The sequence below is a fragment of the Erithacus rubecula genome (assembly GCF_903797595.1).
Source record: "Erithacus rubecula genome assembly, chromosome: 15".
NCBI lineage: Eukaryota > Metazoa > Chordata > Aves > Passeriformes > Muscicapidae > Erithacus > Erithacus rubecula.
Window position 1 is genome coordinate 18033709 of NC_136667.1, and position 20610 is coordinate 18054318.

The 20610-nt window shown below is 51.4% G+C and overlaps 2 protein-coding genes across 2 annotated transcripts; both read right to left on the reverse strand.

The window, feature by feature from the left end:
- Positions 1-1873: 1873 nt before the first annotated feature.
- Positions 1874-7864, reverse strand: AMER1 (APC membrane recruitment protein 1). The gene is made up of 2 exons (XM_079318969.1): positions 7720-7864; positions 1874-6040 (listed from the first exon to the last, which is right to left on the reverse strand). The coding sequence occupies exon 2, from the start codon at positions 5950-5952 to the stop codon at positions 2917-2919; it is 3036 nt and encodes a 1011-aa protein (XP_079175095.1). The 5' UTR covers positions 5953-6040; positions 7720-7864; the 3' UTR covers positions 1874-2916.
- Positions 7865-9378: 1514 nt separating this feature from the next.
- On the reverse strand, positions 9379-13827 carry ASB12 (ankyrin repeat and SOCS box containing 12). The gene is made up of 4 exons (XM_079319098.1): positions 13817-13827; positions 12384-12573; positions 10513-11159; positions 9379-9628 (listed from the first exon to the last, which is right to left on the reverse strand). Exons 2-4 carry the CDS (start codon positions 12536-12538, stop codon positions 9495-9497), a joined length of 936 nt encoding a protein of 311 aa, XP_079175224.1. The 5' UTR covers positions 12539-12573; positions 13817-13827; the 3' UTR covers positions 9379-9494.
- Between the last annotated feature and the right edge of the window lie 6783 nt (positions 13828-20610).

Here is a 20610-nt window from a genome sequence, read left to right on the forward strand (position 1 = left end):
GAATGGCCTTTTCTCCATGGGAAAAACAAACCACACCACGTGGAAAGACAAGACAGACAAGTAAAAGAACAATCTGTAAAATTTCCCCATGATTATAAAATGCAAAACTATACAAAAATAGAGAAAAATCGACCGTTTTCTTATGTGTATAAAAACAAACAAAGCAAAGCAAACCCCCCCAAGTCCCCAAAATGCAACACAGAACCTCTTGGTGTGGTTCCATCCATCCCTCACTTCAGGCAAGGCTAATCCCTCGAGTTTTCCCTCAATATTTTGGCAGGACATGGTGTTATTTCTGCCTGGTTTCTGCTTGGGAAGCCCTTTGCAGGGAGCAGCCCAGTGTGAGCTCCTCAGTAAGGCAGTGTTGGGCTGAGCCAGCTCCAGCCCAGCTTTGTTCCCATGGATCCCGAGGGGGTTTTTGGGAAGAGTGGCTCAGCAGGCAGTGAAATCCAATCCTAGTGCAGTCACCATTTACAGGCTGGATTGCTGCACTGGAAATTCCCATTTCTTTGGGTTAATGGGGCAGAATCTGCCAATAATCCAGAGAATTGGTGACTGAAGTTAGGAAAACTCATTGGAATTCCAGAGATATTTGCCTTGTTGGATTCCCATCGAATTAAGAGGAGAAACCTTTGGCATAAAGTCAGATTCTGAACCTCCCCACCTTCTACAGGACCCTACAGACACCTTGGAACATTCATTGAGCACCCAGACATTCCCAGCCCCCAGAGGACTTTGGCTGAACAAAGCTCCAGATGCCTTTGGTGAGACGCTGAAAGGAAATAAAACAAGGGCTGAACCCAGCCAGGGCAGTGAGGGGGTGGCAATGTCCCCAACAGGGTGTGCCCGTGGTTTGTGTGCTGGCAGTGGGGTGAGATTAGGTCATTAACAATCCAAAGCTCATTAGCAGCTGTGCTAATGAGGGGAGAAAACCTCCCAGCCTTGTCCCACCTTGTCCTGGCTCACCACTTCTCCCTGGGTGTGGCAGTGGCACCAAGAGCCAGGTGTGTCCCAGGGAATCCTCTCTGGGATGAGGGAGGATGGCACAGCAGCTTCCTGGCAGGAAAATAGGGAAAAATCCAGGTGGATGCACAGATGGATCTGCTCTGATCACATCACACACAGAGGCTGAACCAAGCCTGGCCCTGCCTCCCCCTGCTCCTTCCCAGATATCCAAGGGCAGAGCAGAAGGAATCTCTTCTCAAAAGGAATATCAAAATCTCATTTTGCTTGGGAGGGAAAAAAACCCCATTAAACCCAAAACCAGCTCCTTGTGCCTGGAAATGCAGGGATGGCAGGGAGCAGCTGATGGAGCCACATCCATGTGGAGCAGGAGAGCAGCAGGAGGGTGACCCAGGCAGAGCCACCCCTCACTCCACAAATGTGGTGAAACTCTGGTATTTCCACTTTGGGATTATTATTATTATTATTATTATTATTATTTTGAATGCTACAAACTCTGCTGCAAAGAAAAATAGAGAAAGGGCAATGAGGTGGGGGGAAAGAAAAATTATTGGTAATGGGATTAAATTAGAACACAGAGCTTGGACAGGACAGGAAGCAGCTTTGTGTCATGGATTGGGCTTTGGGATCACAGAGGGGACCTGGAACAGAGCTCACAGGACAAAATCTGTCCCCTCAGCCTGTGTCCCTCCTCCACATTCCTTCAAAAAAGAAAAAAATCCCAAACCTCCAGCAGCTTCCAGCTTTTTTTGTTCCCTCCAGTCAGGAGGAGTGGAGCCCAATGTATCTGTGGTCCATCCCAAATTCCAAGGAGCACAAAACTTCCCTCCTGTGGTTTTATGCAAAGGAAAACAACAGTAAAAAAAAAAAAAAAAAAAAAAAAAAAAAAAAAAAAAAAAAAAAAAAAAAATTAAATTAAAAAGCCACAAAGTTTCCTTTTGAGAAAGTAACAGCATCTGCCACTTGACAGCTACAGGCAGGATGCAAATTTAGCTTATTTCAAAGGCTCCTCCCTGTCCCCATGGCCCTGGAGAGGCCAGGAGCAAGGGAAAGGTTTCCACCAGGAATTCTGCACCGTGAAAAAGACCACAACAAAGAAAGGACCAACACTTTGTTCTTCAAAGGGACACCATGGACAGCACATCTCTGTGAGCAAACTGAAACTAAACCTGGAGGACGTTATCAGCACTCACACAAAAGCTCCTGCTTTGCTTTGGGGCAAGGACAAACCAAATAAATAAAAATGTTGCTGCAAAGTTCCCCTTGTTCTGAAGGAGCAGCTCCCTTCCTCCCAGCTCCCCATACTGAGCCTGGGGTGGAAGACATTCAAAGTGAGTCTGAACCAAAACATTTCACCCAGAAGAAGAAAACAGCCCCATTCCCCTCAAAGTCTGCCCAAGGCCTGTTTCCCCAGCCCCAGTCCTGCTCAAACCAGCAGCAGGTCCATCCCCAGCTTCTGCTGCTGCACTGGGTGTTGGAGAGGGCTGGAAAAGCTCCAAGTGCCTCAGTGGTGATGGAGGAACCCTGGAGGCAGCTCCAAACCCCACTGGAGCATCCACAAGGCCATGGAAGGCTGCAGGAGAGGAGAGGAGCATCAGCCCAGATCAAACTCGAGTTCTCCCCAAACTGCTCCTGGTTTTGTCCCTCCCTTTGCCTCCCCTGCTGCTCAGAGCAGCCTCAGCATGGTGACAGGTGACAGTCCTGCATCCCCTTGGCTCGGTGACACAATGACATTCTTGCAGATGCTCAGCCTCAGTGACACTCCTGCATCCCCTTGGCTCGGTGACACAATGACATTCTTGCAGATGCTCAGCCTCAGTGACATTGCTGCAGCCCCTGGGCTGGGTGACATGTGACATTCCTATAGATTCTCAGCCTCGGTGACACGGTGACACGGTGACATTCCTGCAGCCCCCGGGCTGGGTAACACGGTGACACTGTGACATTCCTGCACTACTCAGCATCGGTGACACTGCACACGGTGCCACGGCCGTGCCCCGGGGTGGCCCTGCCCTTGAGGGGCTCCGGGGGGCTCTGGCTGTCCCCAGCGCTGTCCCCAGGGTGCTGTGGCACGCCCTGGGCGATGCCCACGGGTTTGCCCCTGGCACGGTGCTCCGAGGGGAAAGCAAAGCTCGGGGGCAGCCCCGCTTCTCCCAGCGGTAACAAACGGGACAGCCTGGGGACATCCCCGGGGGGGCGCTGGGAGCCCCGCCGCGCCTCGGGCTGCAGGGGGAGCTTGGAGGGGCGCATTGGGAGCCGGCTCAGCTCTGCCTCTTGGGGCCGCCGCTCCGGAGCCTCCCCGATGGCCAGAGGCAGGAAAGGAGACGTGCCTGCTGCCTCTGGGGGCTCCCAGACGCTCTCCACCCAGAGCTCCACCCCGCCGAGAGCTGTGTAGGTGCCGTGCTGCAGGGGCTCGCCTTCCTCCTTGCTCCTGCTCCTCCTGGCCCCGGCAGAGTCCTTCCGGGCAGCCTCCCGCCGGGCCCAGAGGCGGCAGGGCTGGGGGCCGCTGCGGGCAGCCTGGGGCTCGGCCAGCTCCAGCTCCAGGCTCTCGGTGTCCAGCGAGCGGCTCCTCCTGTCCACGGAGAGCGGCGCGGGCAGGGAGGGGCTGAGGCCGTGCAGGCGCAGGTGGCGGGGCAGGCTGGCCACACCCCAGTTGCAGCTCTGGAAGGAGCCCGGGGAGAAGCCCGGGGACATTCTCTCGTCACATTCAGCCAAGGACTCTTTCTGTCCGTAGCCATCATCGAAGGGCTCGGCGATGTCCTCGCCCGCCGTCAGCTCCGGGTGCTGCTCGCACTCCCCCTCCCCGTCCTGCTCCACGTCCACCACGTCGAAGGTGACCATGGTGGGGAGGGCGGGGAGGTTTTGCGTGAAGGACGAGCTGGAGGCGGAGCTGCCCAGGCTCTCGGAGAGGCTGGAGAAGAGGGTCCCGCTGCTGGCGAACTCCACCAGAGCCTGCGAGAAGCTGACGGCGTGCTCGGGCTCGCTGCCCACCTGGGGCTCTCCTGCACCGTGCTCCTGCTCCGGGAGCCTGAACCCGGGGAACATCCCTGCCTGGGCTGGGTCCCCAAACATCCCACAGTCCAGCTCTGCATCGAACCCCGGCGTGGTCTTTGTCAGCTGAATAAGGCAACCCCCGGGGCCTTTCTGGCTGTTGTAACAGTTTTCCGGACACAGGGGCCCTGGGAAATCCCTCCACTCTGGATTTTCAGCCCTGGGCACCGTGACCTCGCCATTGACAGCCCGGCTCGGGGTGTGTGAAGCCACCTGCTCGCTCCCAAGGCCACTCTGACCCTTGCCAATGGAGCTGGCTGCTCTGCTTTTACATTCAATGCACTGCTTTTCCCGAGGACACTTCTCCTTGCTGGACACATCCAGGCGTTTCAGGACAGGCTCCCTCTGCAGCTCCCAGTAGAGCAGCTCTTTCTGAATGGCTGCAAGCCCTTCTTCTTCAGTTTCCATCAGCCCTCTTTTCTGATCCATCATCTGCTGGATCAGGCTCTTCTCTGCAGGGAGGCAGAAGTCCATGAAGTAGCTGAAGATGCCCTGGTGTGGGACTTTGCCCTCAAACAGAGATTCCTCCCCATGAGAGGGGCTCATCAGGGCATCAAACTCGTAAAGTGCATCGCCGCTGTAGCTGTCCCGGGGCAGTCTGTCCTTCTTGAGCTCCTCTCCAGCCTCATCGTCCGGCCCTGGCGTGGTGGAGTCGTAATAGCCCTCGTCACTGTTGGGGGCAGACTCCTGCTGGTCACTCTGGGGCGTCAGCAGGTCCACACCGTCCATGTAGGGGTGGGCGTGGGCCTCGTGCGAGGCGTGCGTCTCCAGGCTGCTGCTGGACACCTGGGCACCGTAGCTGCTGTCCCCTGGCACGCTGCTGTCCCACACCTGCTGCAGGTAGTCCTCGTTCTCCTCGGGGATGGCCATCTCCTCCCCCCCACCCTGGTAGGTGACGAGGCAGGAGCCGCGCTTGGCGGCATCGCGGCCGCGCTCCACAGCCACGCTGCTCTCGGCAATGTCGGGCTCGGCGATGTCGTCGCCGCAGCCCGTCAGGGAATCGAAACTCTTCAGGGAGGTGACGTCCCCCAGCATGAGGCTCAGTAGCTCCCCGGAGTGCAGGCAGGGCGGCTCGCCATCCATGAAGTCAGGGTGGAAGGCCAGCAGCAAACTCTGGCGGTCGAACTCGGCGCAGGCAGCAGCCTCTGCCTCTGGTTTGGAGTCCGGCACGTCCCCGTTCCCCGGCACGGCCGCGGTGTCACCCTCGGGGCCGCCTCCCTCGGCCGCGGGGCCCGAGGGCTCGGGGGCCTGGCCACAGCTGGAGTCACCCCCGGGGCTGGCTGTGCCCTCGGGCTCCGGCCCCGCTGCCCTGCCCTGCGCAGCTTCTTGGCTCTGCACTCCCCCTCCAGCCGCGTTCCCGGACTCCTCCGCGTCCCCGCTCCACTCGGGCAGCTCCGCCTTCTCACTCTCGGCAGCCTTGCTCTTCCTGTGCCGCCGGATGCTGTTAAAAAACCCTTTCAGCCCTTTCTTGGGTCTGGGGAAAGAGGGTTTCTCCCCGCTGGGCTTTTTGTCCCAGCCCTCCATACTCCCGGGGGGAGAGCTGTCCTGCTGGCCCAGCTCGCCCCGGCTGCTGCTGTCGGTGGCCAGCTGGGCGCTGCGGGAGCTGGCCAGGGCAGCGTGCTGCCCATCCCTGCTGCCCCCCGAGGGGCTCTCCTGCCCCGTGCCACCGCCCCTGTCACCGGCAGCGCTGCTCAGCCCCTCGTGCGTCTTGCACTTGCTGAGCCCCTTCTTGCCGCGGCCGCCGAAGAAGCTGGGCAGGGTGCAGATGCTGCGCTTGCCCCCGAACAGTTTGAAGGCCGTTTTCCTCAGCTTGCCGGAGGGCGGCTGCTGCGGCTCGGCTGCCATCACCGAGCCATTGGCGCTGTCGGGAGGGGCGTCCCCGCCCTCCTGCCGCCGCTGCTCCGCTCCGTCCCGCTCCTCCGGGCTGCCCGTTTCCATGGCAGCTCGCCGGGCGTGGATCTAGCTGGAAGCGGCGGCGTGGGGAGCGCGGAGCACCGGGAGCTGCGATGGACACATCACCGCCGACCTGAGGCACAGCGAGAGAGAGGGCAGAGGTGAGCACACGGCAGCACAGCTCCACCAGCAGCCGCAGGAGCCTCCAAGCTCTCCCTCCACTTCCAAAATCCAAAATGTCGCTTCAATGTTTGCCAGGCCAGGAAAAGCTCACATCTCCACTGGGGACAGGCAGGTCTGAGCCCTGCACCTCCTCACTCCACACCCTGCAGCCTCCCAGATTTTTTGTCTCCAGGGAGATCAGGTCTGGCTACCTTCAAGTGAGAGCCAGCACCTCCCAAACCCCCTCCCAGCTCTCCAAAGAGCATCCTGAGGGAGGCCAAACCAGGACACAGCCCTCCAGAGAAAAAGCCACTCTGGTTACCACCCTGGCTTTTTAAATAGAAGATTTCAGTTGTTTTTAAAATAATCTGTCCAGCGAGAGAGAATCGCCTTAAAAACACCCACTGTGAACCCCCTGATCAGATTATCCCGGAAGCAGAGAGGTAGGTTTGAAATTTGACCCTGGATTGCTGTCAGGAACAGGAGAAATGAAACAATTATAATCATGTTTCTTCTGCAGAGGTGAGGCTGGAGAAATTAAACGCATTAAAATCCTAATGTGCTCCCAAGCTGTAATGCCTCGGGCTGAGCTCTGACTGACAGGAGGCCAGAAAACCTTCCCGAGGTGTTTAGCCAGAGATCCCAAATTAAAAATACATCCAAATTATGCTCTCTGCTCCTGCAGCCCCACAGCAAACCCACAACTCCAGGTTTACTTTTATTCCTCTGCATCTACATTGATCTGGAATCAGCATGGATGGGCTTTAAGGTCCCTCCCAACCCAACCCATTCCATGATTCTGGAATTCTGGGATTGCTGATAACTCCTCACGTTCACCTGTCCCACTGGTGCCTCCAAAGACTCTGGAGAAACCTGGATAGAGGGAGAAATGCCCACACCTGGATATGTACAGGGCTGCTGGAAAATTTGGGGTGAAATGACCCCAAACCTGCACCTGGACAGGGGCTGGAAAACTGGGAATGAGATGATCCCAAAGCTGAACCTGGACAGGGGCTGCTGGAAAATTGGGGAAAAATGATCCCAAACTTGAACCTGGACTGGGGCTGCTGAAAAACTGGGGGAAAAATGACCCCAAACCTGCACCTGGCAGGGGCTGGAAAACTGGAAATGATATGACCCCAAACCTGAACCTGGACAGGGGCTGCTGGAAAACTGGGGGAGAAATGACCCCAAACCTGCACCTGGACAGGAAAATAGCCAAGGGAGGGCATAAGACAGAGGCAGGATTTCAAAAATTCCTTCTGGGAATCATTTCTCTCCAGCTCCACGTCAGCACCGGCACTGCTGCGGAGGGAAGGCTGGAGAAGGATAAAAAATTCAATATTAAAAATTAAATAAAGGGCAGCCAGGGCAAAGAGCTGCGAGCAATAAAACGTGAAAAATAAGGTTTAAAAGCAACAAAAAAGCAGCACCGTAACAATGAAACGCAGCCGAGGCGACCCTCAGGGACCCCCAGCCCACACGGGGACGCTCCCCCAGCCCGGCCTTTCCCTCTGCCCTCGCCGCGCTGCCAAACTTTGGGGAGGATCCGGGAGAACGCGAGGGGCGGTGGGGGAGGGTCGGGGCTACCGGCGGGGACGCGGCGCGGAGGGATCGGTGGCGCAGCGCGGCCCGGAGCGCGGCACTTACCGGCGGGGCGGCGGCGGCGGCGGCTCCCCCGGCACCGCCGGGACCCCCGGCCCCGGCCCTGCCCTCAGGCCGCGCGAGGGCCGCGGGGCCGCCCGGCGCGGGCGGCAGGGGCGGCGCCGCGTGACGGGCGGGGCGGGGCCGGGGGGCGGGGCCTGCGCGTGAGGGAGGGCGCGGGCTCCATGTTGCGGCCAATGGAGCGGGCGCGGTCACGGGGACGGGCTGTGGTCCCCGCGGTGTCCCCTCACGGCTGTCCCACAATGTCCCCTCATGCCCGTCCCGCGGTGTCCCCCCCGCGGTGCTCGCCCGGTGGTCCGGGATCCGGGGCCGTGCCGGTGGCGGAGTGGGCGTGGCCTCAAGGAGGGTCATCGTGTTGGGGCGTGGCCTCGCTGGCGGGGTGATTGACAGGGGGCGTGGTCTTGGCGCGACACCCCCGGGACACGCGGAGACACGGACACGGCGAGGGTGGTGTCCTGGTCTGTGACACTGCGGGGGATGTGACACTCTGTGTGTGACACTGTGCGTGTCACTGCAGGGGTCAGGGATGTGACACTGGGTGTGACACTGTGTGTGTCACTGCAGGGTCGGGTGTGACACTGTGTGACACTGGGTGTGACACTGCAGGGTCAGGGGTGTGACACTCTGTGTGACACTATGTGTGACACTGTGTGCATGACAGTGTGTGTGTGACACTGCAGGGGTCGGGGTGTGACACTGTATGTGACTGTGTGTGACACTGGGTGTGACACTGTGGGGTCAGGGATGTGACACTGTGTGACACTGTATGTGTGACATGGTGTGTGACACTGTTGTGTAACACTGGGTGTGACACTTCTTGAACAGAAGTGGCACCAGTGTCCCCATTCCTGAACAGAAGTGTCACCAGTGTCCCCATTCCCTATTCCCAGGCTGCTTCCAAGCCCCTCTGCTCCCCTGGCAGAGGCCCCACAGCCTGATTAATTAATTAACAATGCTGATTAACAGGCACCACAAGCCCTGCAGGGAGGTGCCTGTGTGTGACCCTGGAGCTGCTGGCAGTGTCCCTTTGGGGTGTCACAGAGGGGATCAGCCATGGCACACACAGGTGCTCTCCCTGAAATTCCATCCTGCAGGGATCGCCTTGTCCCTTCCCTGGCAGGTGTGGGATGTTCCACCAGCCAGGCCACAGCAGTTTAATATTAGTTTAATATTAGAACATTCTAATTCAAGCCCCAACCCTGCCCCATTGGCTGCACCATGAACATTTTGGGGTGACAAGGTGATGTTTAGGGGCAGAGCTGGGGGATGTTGGGACTCTGGATTGTCCCCCAGCCCCTCCTGTGCTCCAGTCCTGCCCCTCCCAAGGGGAGGGAACTTCTCTGGGAATTGTGGAATCATGAGGGATCTCAAATCCCACCCATCCCATGGGCAGGGACACCTTTCACCACCCCAGGCTGCTCCAACCCCAATGCCAGCCTGGCACCTCCAGGGATCCAGGGGCAGCTGCTCTGGGAACGGGTGCCAGGGCATCCCCACCTTCACTGGGAAGAATTCCCATCCTCCCAGCCAGGAATTCCTCCTTCTCCAACCAAAATCCCTCGGTAAAGATGGTCTGAGGCAAACCCAGGGGAATCAGAGCTCCTTGCTGAGGTCTCCTGTCCCTCTGTCCCCCTCCCCTTCCCACACGGGCACAGTTTCCTGGAGACACCTCATCACCAAAAATCAACTTATGAGCACAAATTCCCGGTGGGATCCACTGGCAGGGGGTGGAGCAGGTTTGAATGGGGTGTCCCTGGGGGTCAGGGCTGGTGCTGGAGGTATTTGGCCAGGACTGTGGGGATCTGCAGCTCTCCAAGGGCAGCTGGGAGGCTGGGCTGCTTCAGGAGGCGCCTCACGGCCAGTCGGGATTGGGACAGCAGGGATTTGGGATGAGCTGTGGGAGGAAAATCACACAGTCACCTCCAAGAAACAACCCTGCTGCCCTCCAACCCAGCATCACCCAAAGGAAAGGGGTGTGGGCTGAGCAAACCACACAGGGTTGGAATAAAATTATCTTTAAGCAAACCACACAGGGTTGGAATAAAATTATCTTTAAGGTCCCTTCCAACCCAAACCATTCCATGATTCTATAAAAATTCCATGAAAACTCAACCTCTGTGCTGGGGCTGGGGCCCAGAAATCTTCCATCTTCACATGGAAATAATTTTAGATTATTTTAGATTATCAGGATTTTTGACTTGGGCAGTACAGGAGAGCCCAAGGTGAGCAGCAGGAAGGGGAGTGAGGGTGAAAAGCAGCAACCCAACAAGTGTGGGGAAACCCAGGCTGTGGGAATCAGGGAATCACAGGAGGGTTTAGGCTGGGAAGGGGATTTAAACTCATCTCATCCCATGGGCAGGGACACTTCTATCACATTATCCCAGGCTGCTCCAAACCCTGGGCACTTACTGAGATCCAGGGGCAGGGATGGGACAGCAAAAACCCACACGTGCTCTAAACCCTGAACATTTCCTTTCCAGGGATCCAGGGGCAGGGGTGCTCCAAACCCTGGACACTTCCAGGAATCCAGGGTTAGGGATGGAGCACCACAAACCCAGACATGCTCAAAACCCTGGACAGCCCAAAACCCACGCATGCTGCAAGCCCTGGGCATTTCCAAGGATCCAGGAGCAGGGATGGAGCGCCACAACCCCACAAAGCCAAGTGATGCCACGAGGGGAACCAAGGCTGGTGACAAACCTGGGCAGGGCTGCTGGGAGGAGGGATTCAGAGCAAAGCTGTGCCCCTGCCAGCCCTGGGTACACACACCCAGCTCACCTCTGGCGTGCAGCAGCAGCTCCATCCCCTCGCTGTGCGCCGCCAGCCCGGGCAGGGGCACGCTGGGCAGGTACACGTTGGCCCCGAAATCGATGAGCAGCCGGATGAAATCCCCGGGACAGCCGCGCCTCAGGCACGTCTCCAGCAGCGTTTTGGGCTCCCTGATGTGTGCCAGCACCCCCTGCTCGCTGCAGTTGTAGTCAGGATCAGCCCCGTGCAGCAGCAGCAGCCGGAAACACTCCAGGTGCCCGTAGGCGGCCGCCAGGTAGAGCGGCCCCGAGCAGGACACGGAGCTGGCCGCCCACTCGGGCAGCCTGGGCTGGACATTGGGCAGCGCCCCGCGCTCCAGCAGCTGCCGCAGGATGTCCAGCCGCCCGTCCCTGGCCGCCAGCAGCAGCGGGGAGCAGTTGTTGTAGGCGCTGCCCAGCGGGTCGGCGCCGTGCTCCAGCAGCGCCCGCACGCACTCGCCGTGCCCGTTGCTGACGGCCACGAAGAGCGGGGTCTGTGCCTTGGCGTCCAGGCTGTCCACCCGCGCCCCGTGCGCCAGCAGCAGCCGCAGGCTCCGCACGCAGCCCCGCGCCGCCGCCAGCCGCAGAGGGGTGCTCGGCACCCCCCAGCCGCTCCGGCGGTCGATGAGTCTCTTGTACCTGCGATCATTGAGAAAAGATTGCTGTTAATCGTTGAAGTATTGGGGTTTGTCTAAGCCACAGTTGTGGGGTTCTTTCTGACCCCCAAGGCACCAAACTCTGCAGCTCTTACTCCGAGCTCTTGGCTCTTACTCGTTGGGTAATCTTAATAGTTAAAAAGGTTACTTATTACAAAGCACTTCTCATTACAAAGCACATCAGTCTCAACAGTACACAGACAAGCAAGAGCAAAAAGCAATGGCAAAAGCAGCAGCAATAAGTGAGTGGCTAGAAGCCAGAATGGCTGAAAGCACCAACTCTCCCAATATAAACTCTTATACAGGATTTTTCCTGTATAAGTTTGTAAGACACAAACTCACACCATCACTCCTTAACCTATTAGAATTCTGGTTTCTTAGCACACCAGGTTACATATAGAACTGCTCATACAATTTATCTTGTTCTATCTAAAAAATGTCAGCAATATTCTTACTATAGCTCTATTGTGTCTAAGTCCTGTCTACAGCTGTGTACCTGGAGCCTCTATTGAAGATATCAGTGTGTTTCAACCTTCACTAGAACACAAGCTACTGCTGTGGAATCCAGACCTTTTACTCACTAAAAACATCAGAACTCAGTCTAAGACTTATTCAATCCCTGCACTCTGATTTCTTTCTGAATATTCAGTGACCCCTGACTCACTGACTCCAGCACAGAAGACTTAGGTCTGAAATGAAGCATGACACTAAAGAAAGGAAAACATATCATTAAATCATTCTGGTTTAAATCTCCCTGTCATGACTATTATGTTCTCCAAATAAGTTGTATCTAATTCCAGTTTGAAAAACAAGGCTTGAAAGAGTTTGCAAAATCAGGTTTCCTGCCTTTGTGTAATCAATTGCGGCCTATCCACTGAGACCAGACTTCCCAACTTCTGCCATTCCTGATCTACCAAGAGCAGATGGTTATCTATGGGAATTGACAAATCAGAGACTTCATGTCATCTAGAGATCCCACAGATGTTTTTTGACCACCACTGCATACCTGGCAAAACTATGACAACAAAAAAATAATGATTGATGACTACAAGAAAACCAGACTATAAAAGGAGCTGCAAACCAAAGTTTGGTAGAGTGTGGAGTGGGCAGTGACCCCTCACTTTCCCCCGTGCTGCTTTGCTGTGTCTATATAAAATAAAGCAATCCAAATTTTGCTGAATATGGACTTTTCTCATGGATAACACACCTGTCCTGGGCCAGCAGCCTGGCCAGTGTTTCGTGGTCGTCCTGGCACACAGCCTGGCTCAGCTCCTCACTCTCCTCACTGCCCTCCTCATCCTCCCTGGGCTGCAGCAGGGAGAACATCTTGGTGATGTCCATGAGGCTCATCTTGTGCTCCATCTGCTGCTTTCATGGTCAGGGCTGAGGACAGAGATCTACAGGGCACAGAACTGGGTTAGAACCAGCCCCTGACACCCACAGCTGGGTTTCACTGGAAGTTTTCACTCAGCATAAGGAAGATTCTCCAAAAAATGGGCAAACACTGGATGGGGATGCTGCTGATGTGCTCATGGTGTGAGGAAAGGCTGAAAGGCTGAGGGAATAATGGGGATGTGGGGCAGGATCCCATAAAATCATGGAATGGTTTGGGTTGGGAAGGACCTTAAAGCCCATCCAGAGCCACCCCTGCCATGGCAGGGACACCTCTCACTGTCCCAGGGTCCAGCCTGGCCTTGGGCACCTCCAGGGACCCAGGGGCAGCCTCAGCTGCTCTGGGAATTATACATATATATATATATGTATATAATATAATATAATATAATATAATATAATATAATATAATATAATATAATATAATATAATATAATATAATATAATATAATATGTATTATGCATAATATAAATAATATATAATATGTATATTTATATACAAAAATATATTTAAATAAAATAAATACAAATATAAATATATAGGTTTATATATTTTGTATATTTATAAAATATAATTTATATTACAATTATAAATAATAACATAACGATAAATATATAATACAGAATATGCATATGCAATTTATATGAACTATAATTCTAAATAATAATTTTATAATAATGAATATATAAATATATAGAATATGTATTTATAAATTAGCCCAATTTATACAGAAATTAGGGAAGTTCTGATGCTGCTGCTCCTCATTGGACACTCGTGGAATGAGCTCTGGAGCTTTGGGATCACCCCACCCTCATGGAAAACGGGCTGGGGGGTTACTGCAGGTCCCAGGCAAAAGACAGATCTGTTCTGTTATATTCTTAAATCAAATTGTGTGGAAAAGTGAAGAGCAGCTGGAACATTTCCTGAACACAGCAAGAGGGTCCTGGGACTGCCTGAGATCTGTGGGGAGCCAGGGAGGTTCGTCAGAGCCCAAACCACAGCTCATGGAATCACAAAACTGGTTTGGAAAGAAACTTCAAATTCCATCCCACCCCTGCAGGGCAGGGACCCCCTCCCACTGTCCAGGGTGGGCAAACCCCAATGTCCAACAATTTAGGGATCCACAGCTCCTCTGGCCACCCCACCCTCCCTGTTCCATCACCCCTGAGCTGCCAGGAGCTGTCCCAGACGCAAAAAGAGGTGACAGAGCAGATTTGTCCCTCTGGGCCCCCCCTTGCCCTCCTTACCTGGGGTGGGGATGCTCAGAGCACCTGAGGTGCCATGGGGAGTCCTGGGGCTGAACCCCAAAAGGAGCAGGACAGGGGAGGGTCTGGCAGAGCTGGGATGGGCTGGGCAGTGTGGGGCCAGCTCACAGCTGAAATGCCACTGCAGGACTAATTTTAGCCCCTCTGGGGTTTTATCTTACCACTTCCATTCTTGGAAAGCTCCCCCTGGGTAAATATAGAGAGGGCAGAGGGGTGGGGGGAGGCTGGGACAGGTGCTGGAGGCTGCTCGACCCCTCTAAGCACACACAAAGCTTTTTTTCCTGCTGTTTTTCACAGAAATTGGGGAGGTTTGGGGTCCAGGAACACAAATTCCCTCTTCACCCCTCTCCTGCCCTCCCTCTCCCTTTGCAGAGTGATACAAATGGCAATTTGCAACCCCCAAAAGTGATTTATTAGACACCAGAAGGACGAAAGGTGCTGAAGATTGTCCAAATTTCCCACCTGGGCTGCACCTGCCAGAAGGAAACAGCCAAGGCTTCCCAAAGCTGAGCAGGAAAGGCAGGAAAGCTTCCAGGGCAAAAAAAATGGAGCAGGGAGCAGCACTGGGGATCTTATCAAAACTGTCAGCTGGGAAGTGCAATCTTAATTTATCCAGCTCCCTTGAAAGCCTCTCCAAACTCCTTGGAATGGGCTGGAGGTTTGGGGCAGCCTTATCATGTGTGAGATAATGAGAGACCCAAATTATCCAGCAGGAAAATCCCCAGTGCTGCTGCAAGAAGTGAAAAATGGGAAATGTGTGATCTGTGCCACCAGCACACTCCTGCTCTGGAGCCTCCCCATGGAAAAGCTGGAATGCAGCAAAATAATCAGTATTGGTTTGGTTTAGAATTTGGGTTTTCCTCTCCAAATTCATTCCAAAATAGATGATTGTTTCACAATTCCCCAAAGGCAGCAGCAGGAATGGGGTTATGGAGAGTGGTGTGGCTGAACCCTGAGCAGGACAGAGAGTTTGGGGTTATTTTTCCTGAGTTTCAGGAAAATGCAGCCACAAAAGCCAAGCCTGGCTGGAAATCCCTTCCACAAAGCACAAAAATCAAAGCAGCCTTTAAAAATCAGAGTGGGATAAAAAAGGGAATGCAAAGAGAAGTGCTAAAAAATGTGAAATGTAGGAAATTTGGAGATGAAAGGAAAACCCTTGAGTGGCAAATTAAGGATAAGCTGTTTATTCTTTGGGTGCTGCTGCTGTTTAGTTGTTAAACAAGGCAGATTTAGGAAGGAGGAGCAGATTAAACTCAGTTCTAACAAGGCAAAGCTGAGCCCAGAGCGGGAACTTTCCCTTTCAGCCCAGGGATATTTCCAGAGCAGCCTGACCCAGCTGGGATAAAATCCAGGGAAGGATGAGTGTTGGAACCCTGAAGCATAAAAATTTTAAACTTTCAATTTTTTTAAACTTTCTTTGAAACTTTCTCTGTGCTTTCAGACACTGACCCTCAACAGAACACTGCTTTTGATTTGGAGCCTTAGGAAAAAAGTTCCAAATTTAAGTAATAAAGTTGAAATCACTGGTGTGAAATCACATAGTAAAAAGTGTTATAGTAAAAAATTTCAAATTTCAAATTTTAAAATATAGTAATAAATATAGACCAAGATGAAAGTTCTTAAATAACTCTTCTTCCTTCTTGTTCCTCCTTCTTCATAATTTCAAGTAGCAATTTTTAGTTAAATAAAAAGTATTGCAGTACAAGTCACAAGTGTTTAGTTAAGTCAAAAGTATAAATAATACAAATGTTAGTTTTTAATTAGACAAACTTTAAGAAACCTTATAACTCAATAGACCAAGATTTTCTTGCTTTTAGCTTATTAACTAAAAGTACTACAAAACTCTATTTAAATAAAAATTAATACACAACTAAGTCAAAAAAAAAAAAAAACAAAAAACCAATCAAATCTGTCTTCATACATTCAATCTCAACTTTAAGTAAAAGCAAAACAAACCACAAAAATTTAAAATAATTAAAAACCACTAATACGTAGCACCACTAATAAATGAGGAGTTGGGAAAAGCTTCCACCAGGGGCTGAGCTGGGCAAAGCAGCTTTTGATCAGCTCCCTGTTAATTGGGGAAGAATTAAAGGGCAGAAGGGTATTATTTACTTAAAAATTAAATATCATTTATCTGGGTATTATTTACTCCAAGAGTTTTTTGGGAAGGTAAATCCTGGCCAGAGTTGTTTCCATGAAAGAGATTATTGTCATTAATCAGCTGAAGGGAGCTAATGAGCTGGTGGGTTTAGGAGAGCTGAGCAGGTAAAAGTTTGGAGTTAAACAGTCCCAGAGAAATGATTTTGTAGGGATTTGGGGTTTCCTAACAGAGCTGGGGAGTGGGGCTGGGAGAATCTCCCTCTGGGCCCTCCCCTCTGCTCCAAAATTCCAAAGCTCAGCCCTGGGGGCTCTCCAGGCTCCAGCAGCTCCAGGATTTCCCCAGGATTCCTTCAGGATTTCATCAGGAATCCTCCAGGATTTCCCAAAGATTTCTCCAGGATACCCCTAGGAATCCTCCAAGATTTCACCAGGATTGCTCCAGGATTTCCCCAGGAATCCTCCAGGATTTCTCCAAGAATCCCCCAGGATTTCCCCAAGATTTCTACAGGAATCTCCAGGATCCCCCAGGAATCTTCCAGGATTCCTCCAGGATTTCTCCAGGAATCCTCCAGGATTTCTCCAGGAATCCTCCAGGATTTCTCCAGGATTTCTCCAGGAATCCTCCAGGATTCCTTCAGGATTTCCCCAGGAATCCTCCAGGATTCCTTCAGGATTTCCCCAGGAATTCTCCAGGATTCCCCCAGCATCCCCTGACTGCACTGCACATCCCTGCTGCTGGAAATTCCCAATTTATTTAAATTAAAATGTGGAGTTAGGAGGGAAGGAAGGAGGAATCCAGCACTGGTTCTTCTCCTCCATGAGTCATTCCTGGAGGAATTTTGGAAGCCCCAGGAGTTCCCATCTCCCCCTTCAGGGAGCCCCTTCCCTTTTGGAAAACAGGATAAAAGGATGGTTTGGGTTGGGAGGAACCTTAAAATCCATCCCATTCCACACCTCCCACTCTCCCCAGCCCCAGCCCAGAGCCCCCTGCCCCATTTTTTTGTGATTTATAAATTTTAACTGATTCCCATCACACTGGATCCCTTCCCCCTCTCCCACAGCTCTGTTGTTTTGTCTCCCACTCCTCCAAAGAGAAGGAAAATAAAATTCCAGAACATTGGAATCCAGGAGCTGTTTGCAGGCAAGAGAAACTCCAGTGAATGCACCTTTTGTCCAAATTCCCCCCAAATTAAATTTATCAGTTCTAGCCAGTGTTCATGCTAATAATCCAATTAAATGTAGGGTGAGCCTAATTAAGGTAAATTAAGAATTTCACTGGCAGCACTAAAAACATTTAAAATTAGCAAGAAGGGAAAAAAAAACCTGAGAAACACCCAGGGACTGAGTGTGCCCCAGTGCCAGGCCCATTTTATTACCTTAAACCATAGAAAATATCCATTTTTAGGGTGGAAAATATTCACCAGGGGCTGGTTGATGGGTCTGGAGTGAAATTTTGTCCCTCTTGAGCATCTTCCCCATCTCAGCTCTCAAACCTTTAACACCTCAGTAGCTCTGACTAAAAAGAATGGGATAAAAGAGGATTTTTTTCCAGGATACCATCAGCAGACTGTGGGTTCTTCACTCTGAAGCCATCAGGAAACAATCTCTTTACTGGATCCACAAAGCAGGGACTCAAATCCTTGCAGAAGCTGCAGCAGAAAGCTGTGGGAGACACCTGAGGCCAGGTGAGTGAGGGACAGAACTCCTCAAGCACCAAGGAAACACTGAGGAGATACATGGGTTTAATAGATCCAAATAAAAAAAAAAAAAAATCCAGAATAACACAATTTGCATGTACAGTTCCATTGGTTATATTGCATTTTTTTTCCCATTATTTATGTTCCTTTTTGGGTTTTTTTTAACAGCCTGCACTCCCCATTCCCCCAAACCAGGGGATCACCCAATTTCTGTCCTGTGGAGGGGAAATGGCTCCACACTCCCTTTATTCATTAAGATCCTTTAACTGATTTCACCTTTCCAAGTGTGGAATTCTGACTTCTCACCCAATAACCAGAGCAGCCACTTCCTTTAAAAAGGCAAAATGTTTATTTTGGTAGGGAATAAAAATACCTGCAATCCAAGAGAGACTCAGTGGGACAAACAGAGACAAAAGACACAATTCTCCTCTAGACAAGATCAGCTTTAGGCAGTGCAGGAACTGAAGAGCCCCTGGGGCACAAATTGGGGCTCCTGCCCCACAAATGTCCCCCCAGTGTCACAAAGAGCAGCAGGGACACTCCCAGCACACCACACATGGTTTGGGGGACATTCCTACAAGGATGGGGTTGGGGATGCCAAGGAAAATCCAGCTGGAGGATGGGAGCCAGTGCTGAGTTACTCCAGGAGTTTCTGCTCCAGTGAATGGATGGAAATATAGAAATTATATAAAATTATATAAAAACAGCCTGCCCTGCTCCTGCAGCTCCCAGGGGACACATGAATTAATTAATGTCATTAGCAAAGCTGCCCTAATGAATGGCCCACCTGGTCCCAAGCACAGGTTTTACCTCCCCCTGCTCCCTCAGCTAATTAATCAGGTGCTGGCTGCTAATTAAAACAGAAATGGGACATTCAGAGCAGGTTCCTCCCTCAGGGAGGGATGGAAACCAGCAAGAGCTGGGAGAGGTCCCAAAAAACAACCCCAGCACCAAGCAGGGAGCAGGAAAACCCCTTTGGAGTTCTCCTGGTCACTCCAAGCCCATCTCCTCCATCCCAGCTGGTTTATTTTTATTCCAAGGAATGAACTTGGAAAGGCAATCACCAAAAACAGGAGTACAGCAAGATAAATCAGACTCAAAGCTTTCCACAAATTGCTTTTCCTCACCCCTAAAGAGGCCATGGAGAAGTAAAATTATGGACAACTCAACTATTCCCACTTTTTCCCTGCAGAGCAAAGAGCACCAATTGGATTTCCTCTCCCACAGGTGAGAAAAGAAAAAAAAAAAAAAAAAAAAAAAAAAAACCAATTTAAGAACCCACAGCACAAAATTCACATTGAAGACATTTCAAATGAAGCTCCACAAGTCCCTCCTGAATACACTGCAGCCTCTGCCTGAGGCTGCACACACAAAAAAAGAGGTTAAAAAACATTGATTTTTGGGTTTGGCTCTGATTTTTGGGGTTAAAAACAGATTTTACAAGTTTACAACACTAAGTAACTTGATGGTGGTTGTACACACTGGTAGTAACACTGGGGTTTTGTGGACATTTTTAGAGACAAGGAAAGATTAAACTCCTCCAATGGCAATTCCAAAGACAAAGCAACACACAAACATTTCCAGGAGTTTTCTGCAAGCTGGATTTGTACAATAATTAACCACTGGCATCTCTAAATCCTTCAGTAGTCAAAATCCTCTCCAGTTTTGGATCTCTAATGAAAATTAGAGAATTTATTAAAGATATTCAAATAACTAATGATTCACAGAATAATTTGTCCTAACAAGTGCCTGTCTTGGCCTCATGTCCCATTTTCTCTCAGATTTGGGGGTGGATGTTGCCCATTATCTCTGGAAAGACAAGGCAGGGCTGATCCCTCAGCCTTTCCAGTGTTTCATTTTTAATCCATCCCTCTTGTAGCTCTTGACAAGTTTGACAAACCCTCAATAATAAAAAACTTCTTCTTTGCTATTCCAGGCAGTGGAGAAACACTGTGCTCTCTTTTTCCTTGGAGCTTTCATGTCCTTTATAAAATTTTTTTGCCTAGAATGAGCCACTCAGGAAGCTTTGGTTGGTTTTTGTACACTGGATCTACCCAGTGATTTCCCCATAAACACAATTATTGCACTTTCTGGTGTTAATATGGAATTTTCTACTTTCACTGGAGATTGGGAATATTTTTAGTTGGCTTCCATATTTTCTATAAAAGAGAAAAACTGATTGGAAAACTTAATGGCAGCACCTAATTGAAACAACAGCTTGAAAAAAGTTCAGAGCAGCATCCTGAAGGGAGGGATTGTGTGCAGAACAAGGACAGGGCACAGATTTCCTGGGGGTGAATCCTCCAAGCCCCCAGCACAATTTCAGAAATGTCCTCAGGCCTTGAGCTTGGTAAGCAGCACCCTGAGTTTATCAGGAACCTGGGCTGGGATACAAATTCTTGGGTTGAGCCAACAGCCCTGAATCTGATTTTTCTTGCCTGAATAACAACCCAAGTGGAACATTTTTGTTCTTCACCTTTCAAACTGTAGCCAGGCTGGGAAGTGACTCTGACCAAAGCAATTCTCTAGAACAGGGAACTCCAGGGGAATTTTTCCCAGGGTTACACCTGGGGCTGGTCCTTGCACTGGCAGTGCTGCTCTCCTGGGTTATTTGGATTGGTAAATTCTGCCTCCTGATGTGCTTACAGGAAATTCTACATTTCAATTGTTCAATTCTTTACCTGCTGATTCTGTGTTTAGGCTGAAGTGCTGCTAGTTCAGTCTGGCAGGATGCTGCACTCTGAACCTTGGGACTCAACAGGAGAATCTCCCTCCCTCCCTTTCATCCTGACCCTTTTCCCTCCCCAGCCCCCACAATGATTAATTTTAGTTTTACATTGCTTGATTTTCTGTTTGAGTTTTTCTCTGTGTGTTTTAATCATTTAATAAGTAACAGAGTGAACCTTGCCAATGAATTTGGTCACATTTTTTAATATCAAACCTGCTTTTGCTGATGCCTCTCCCAAGGATTCTTTG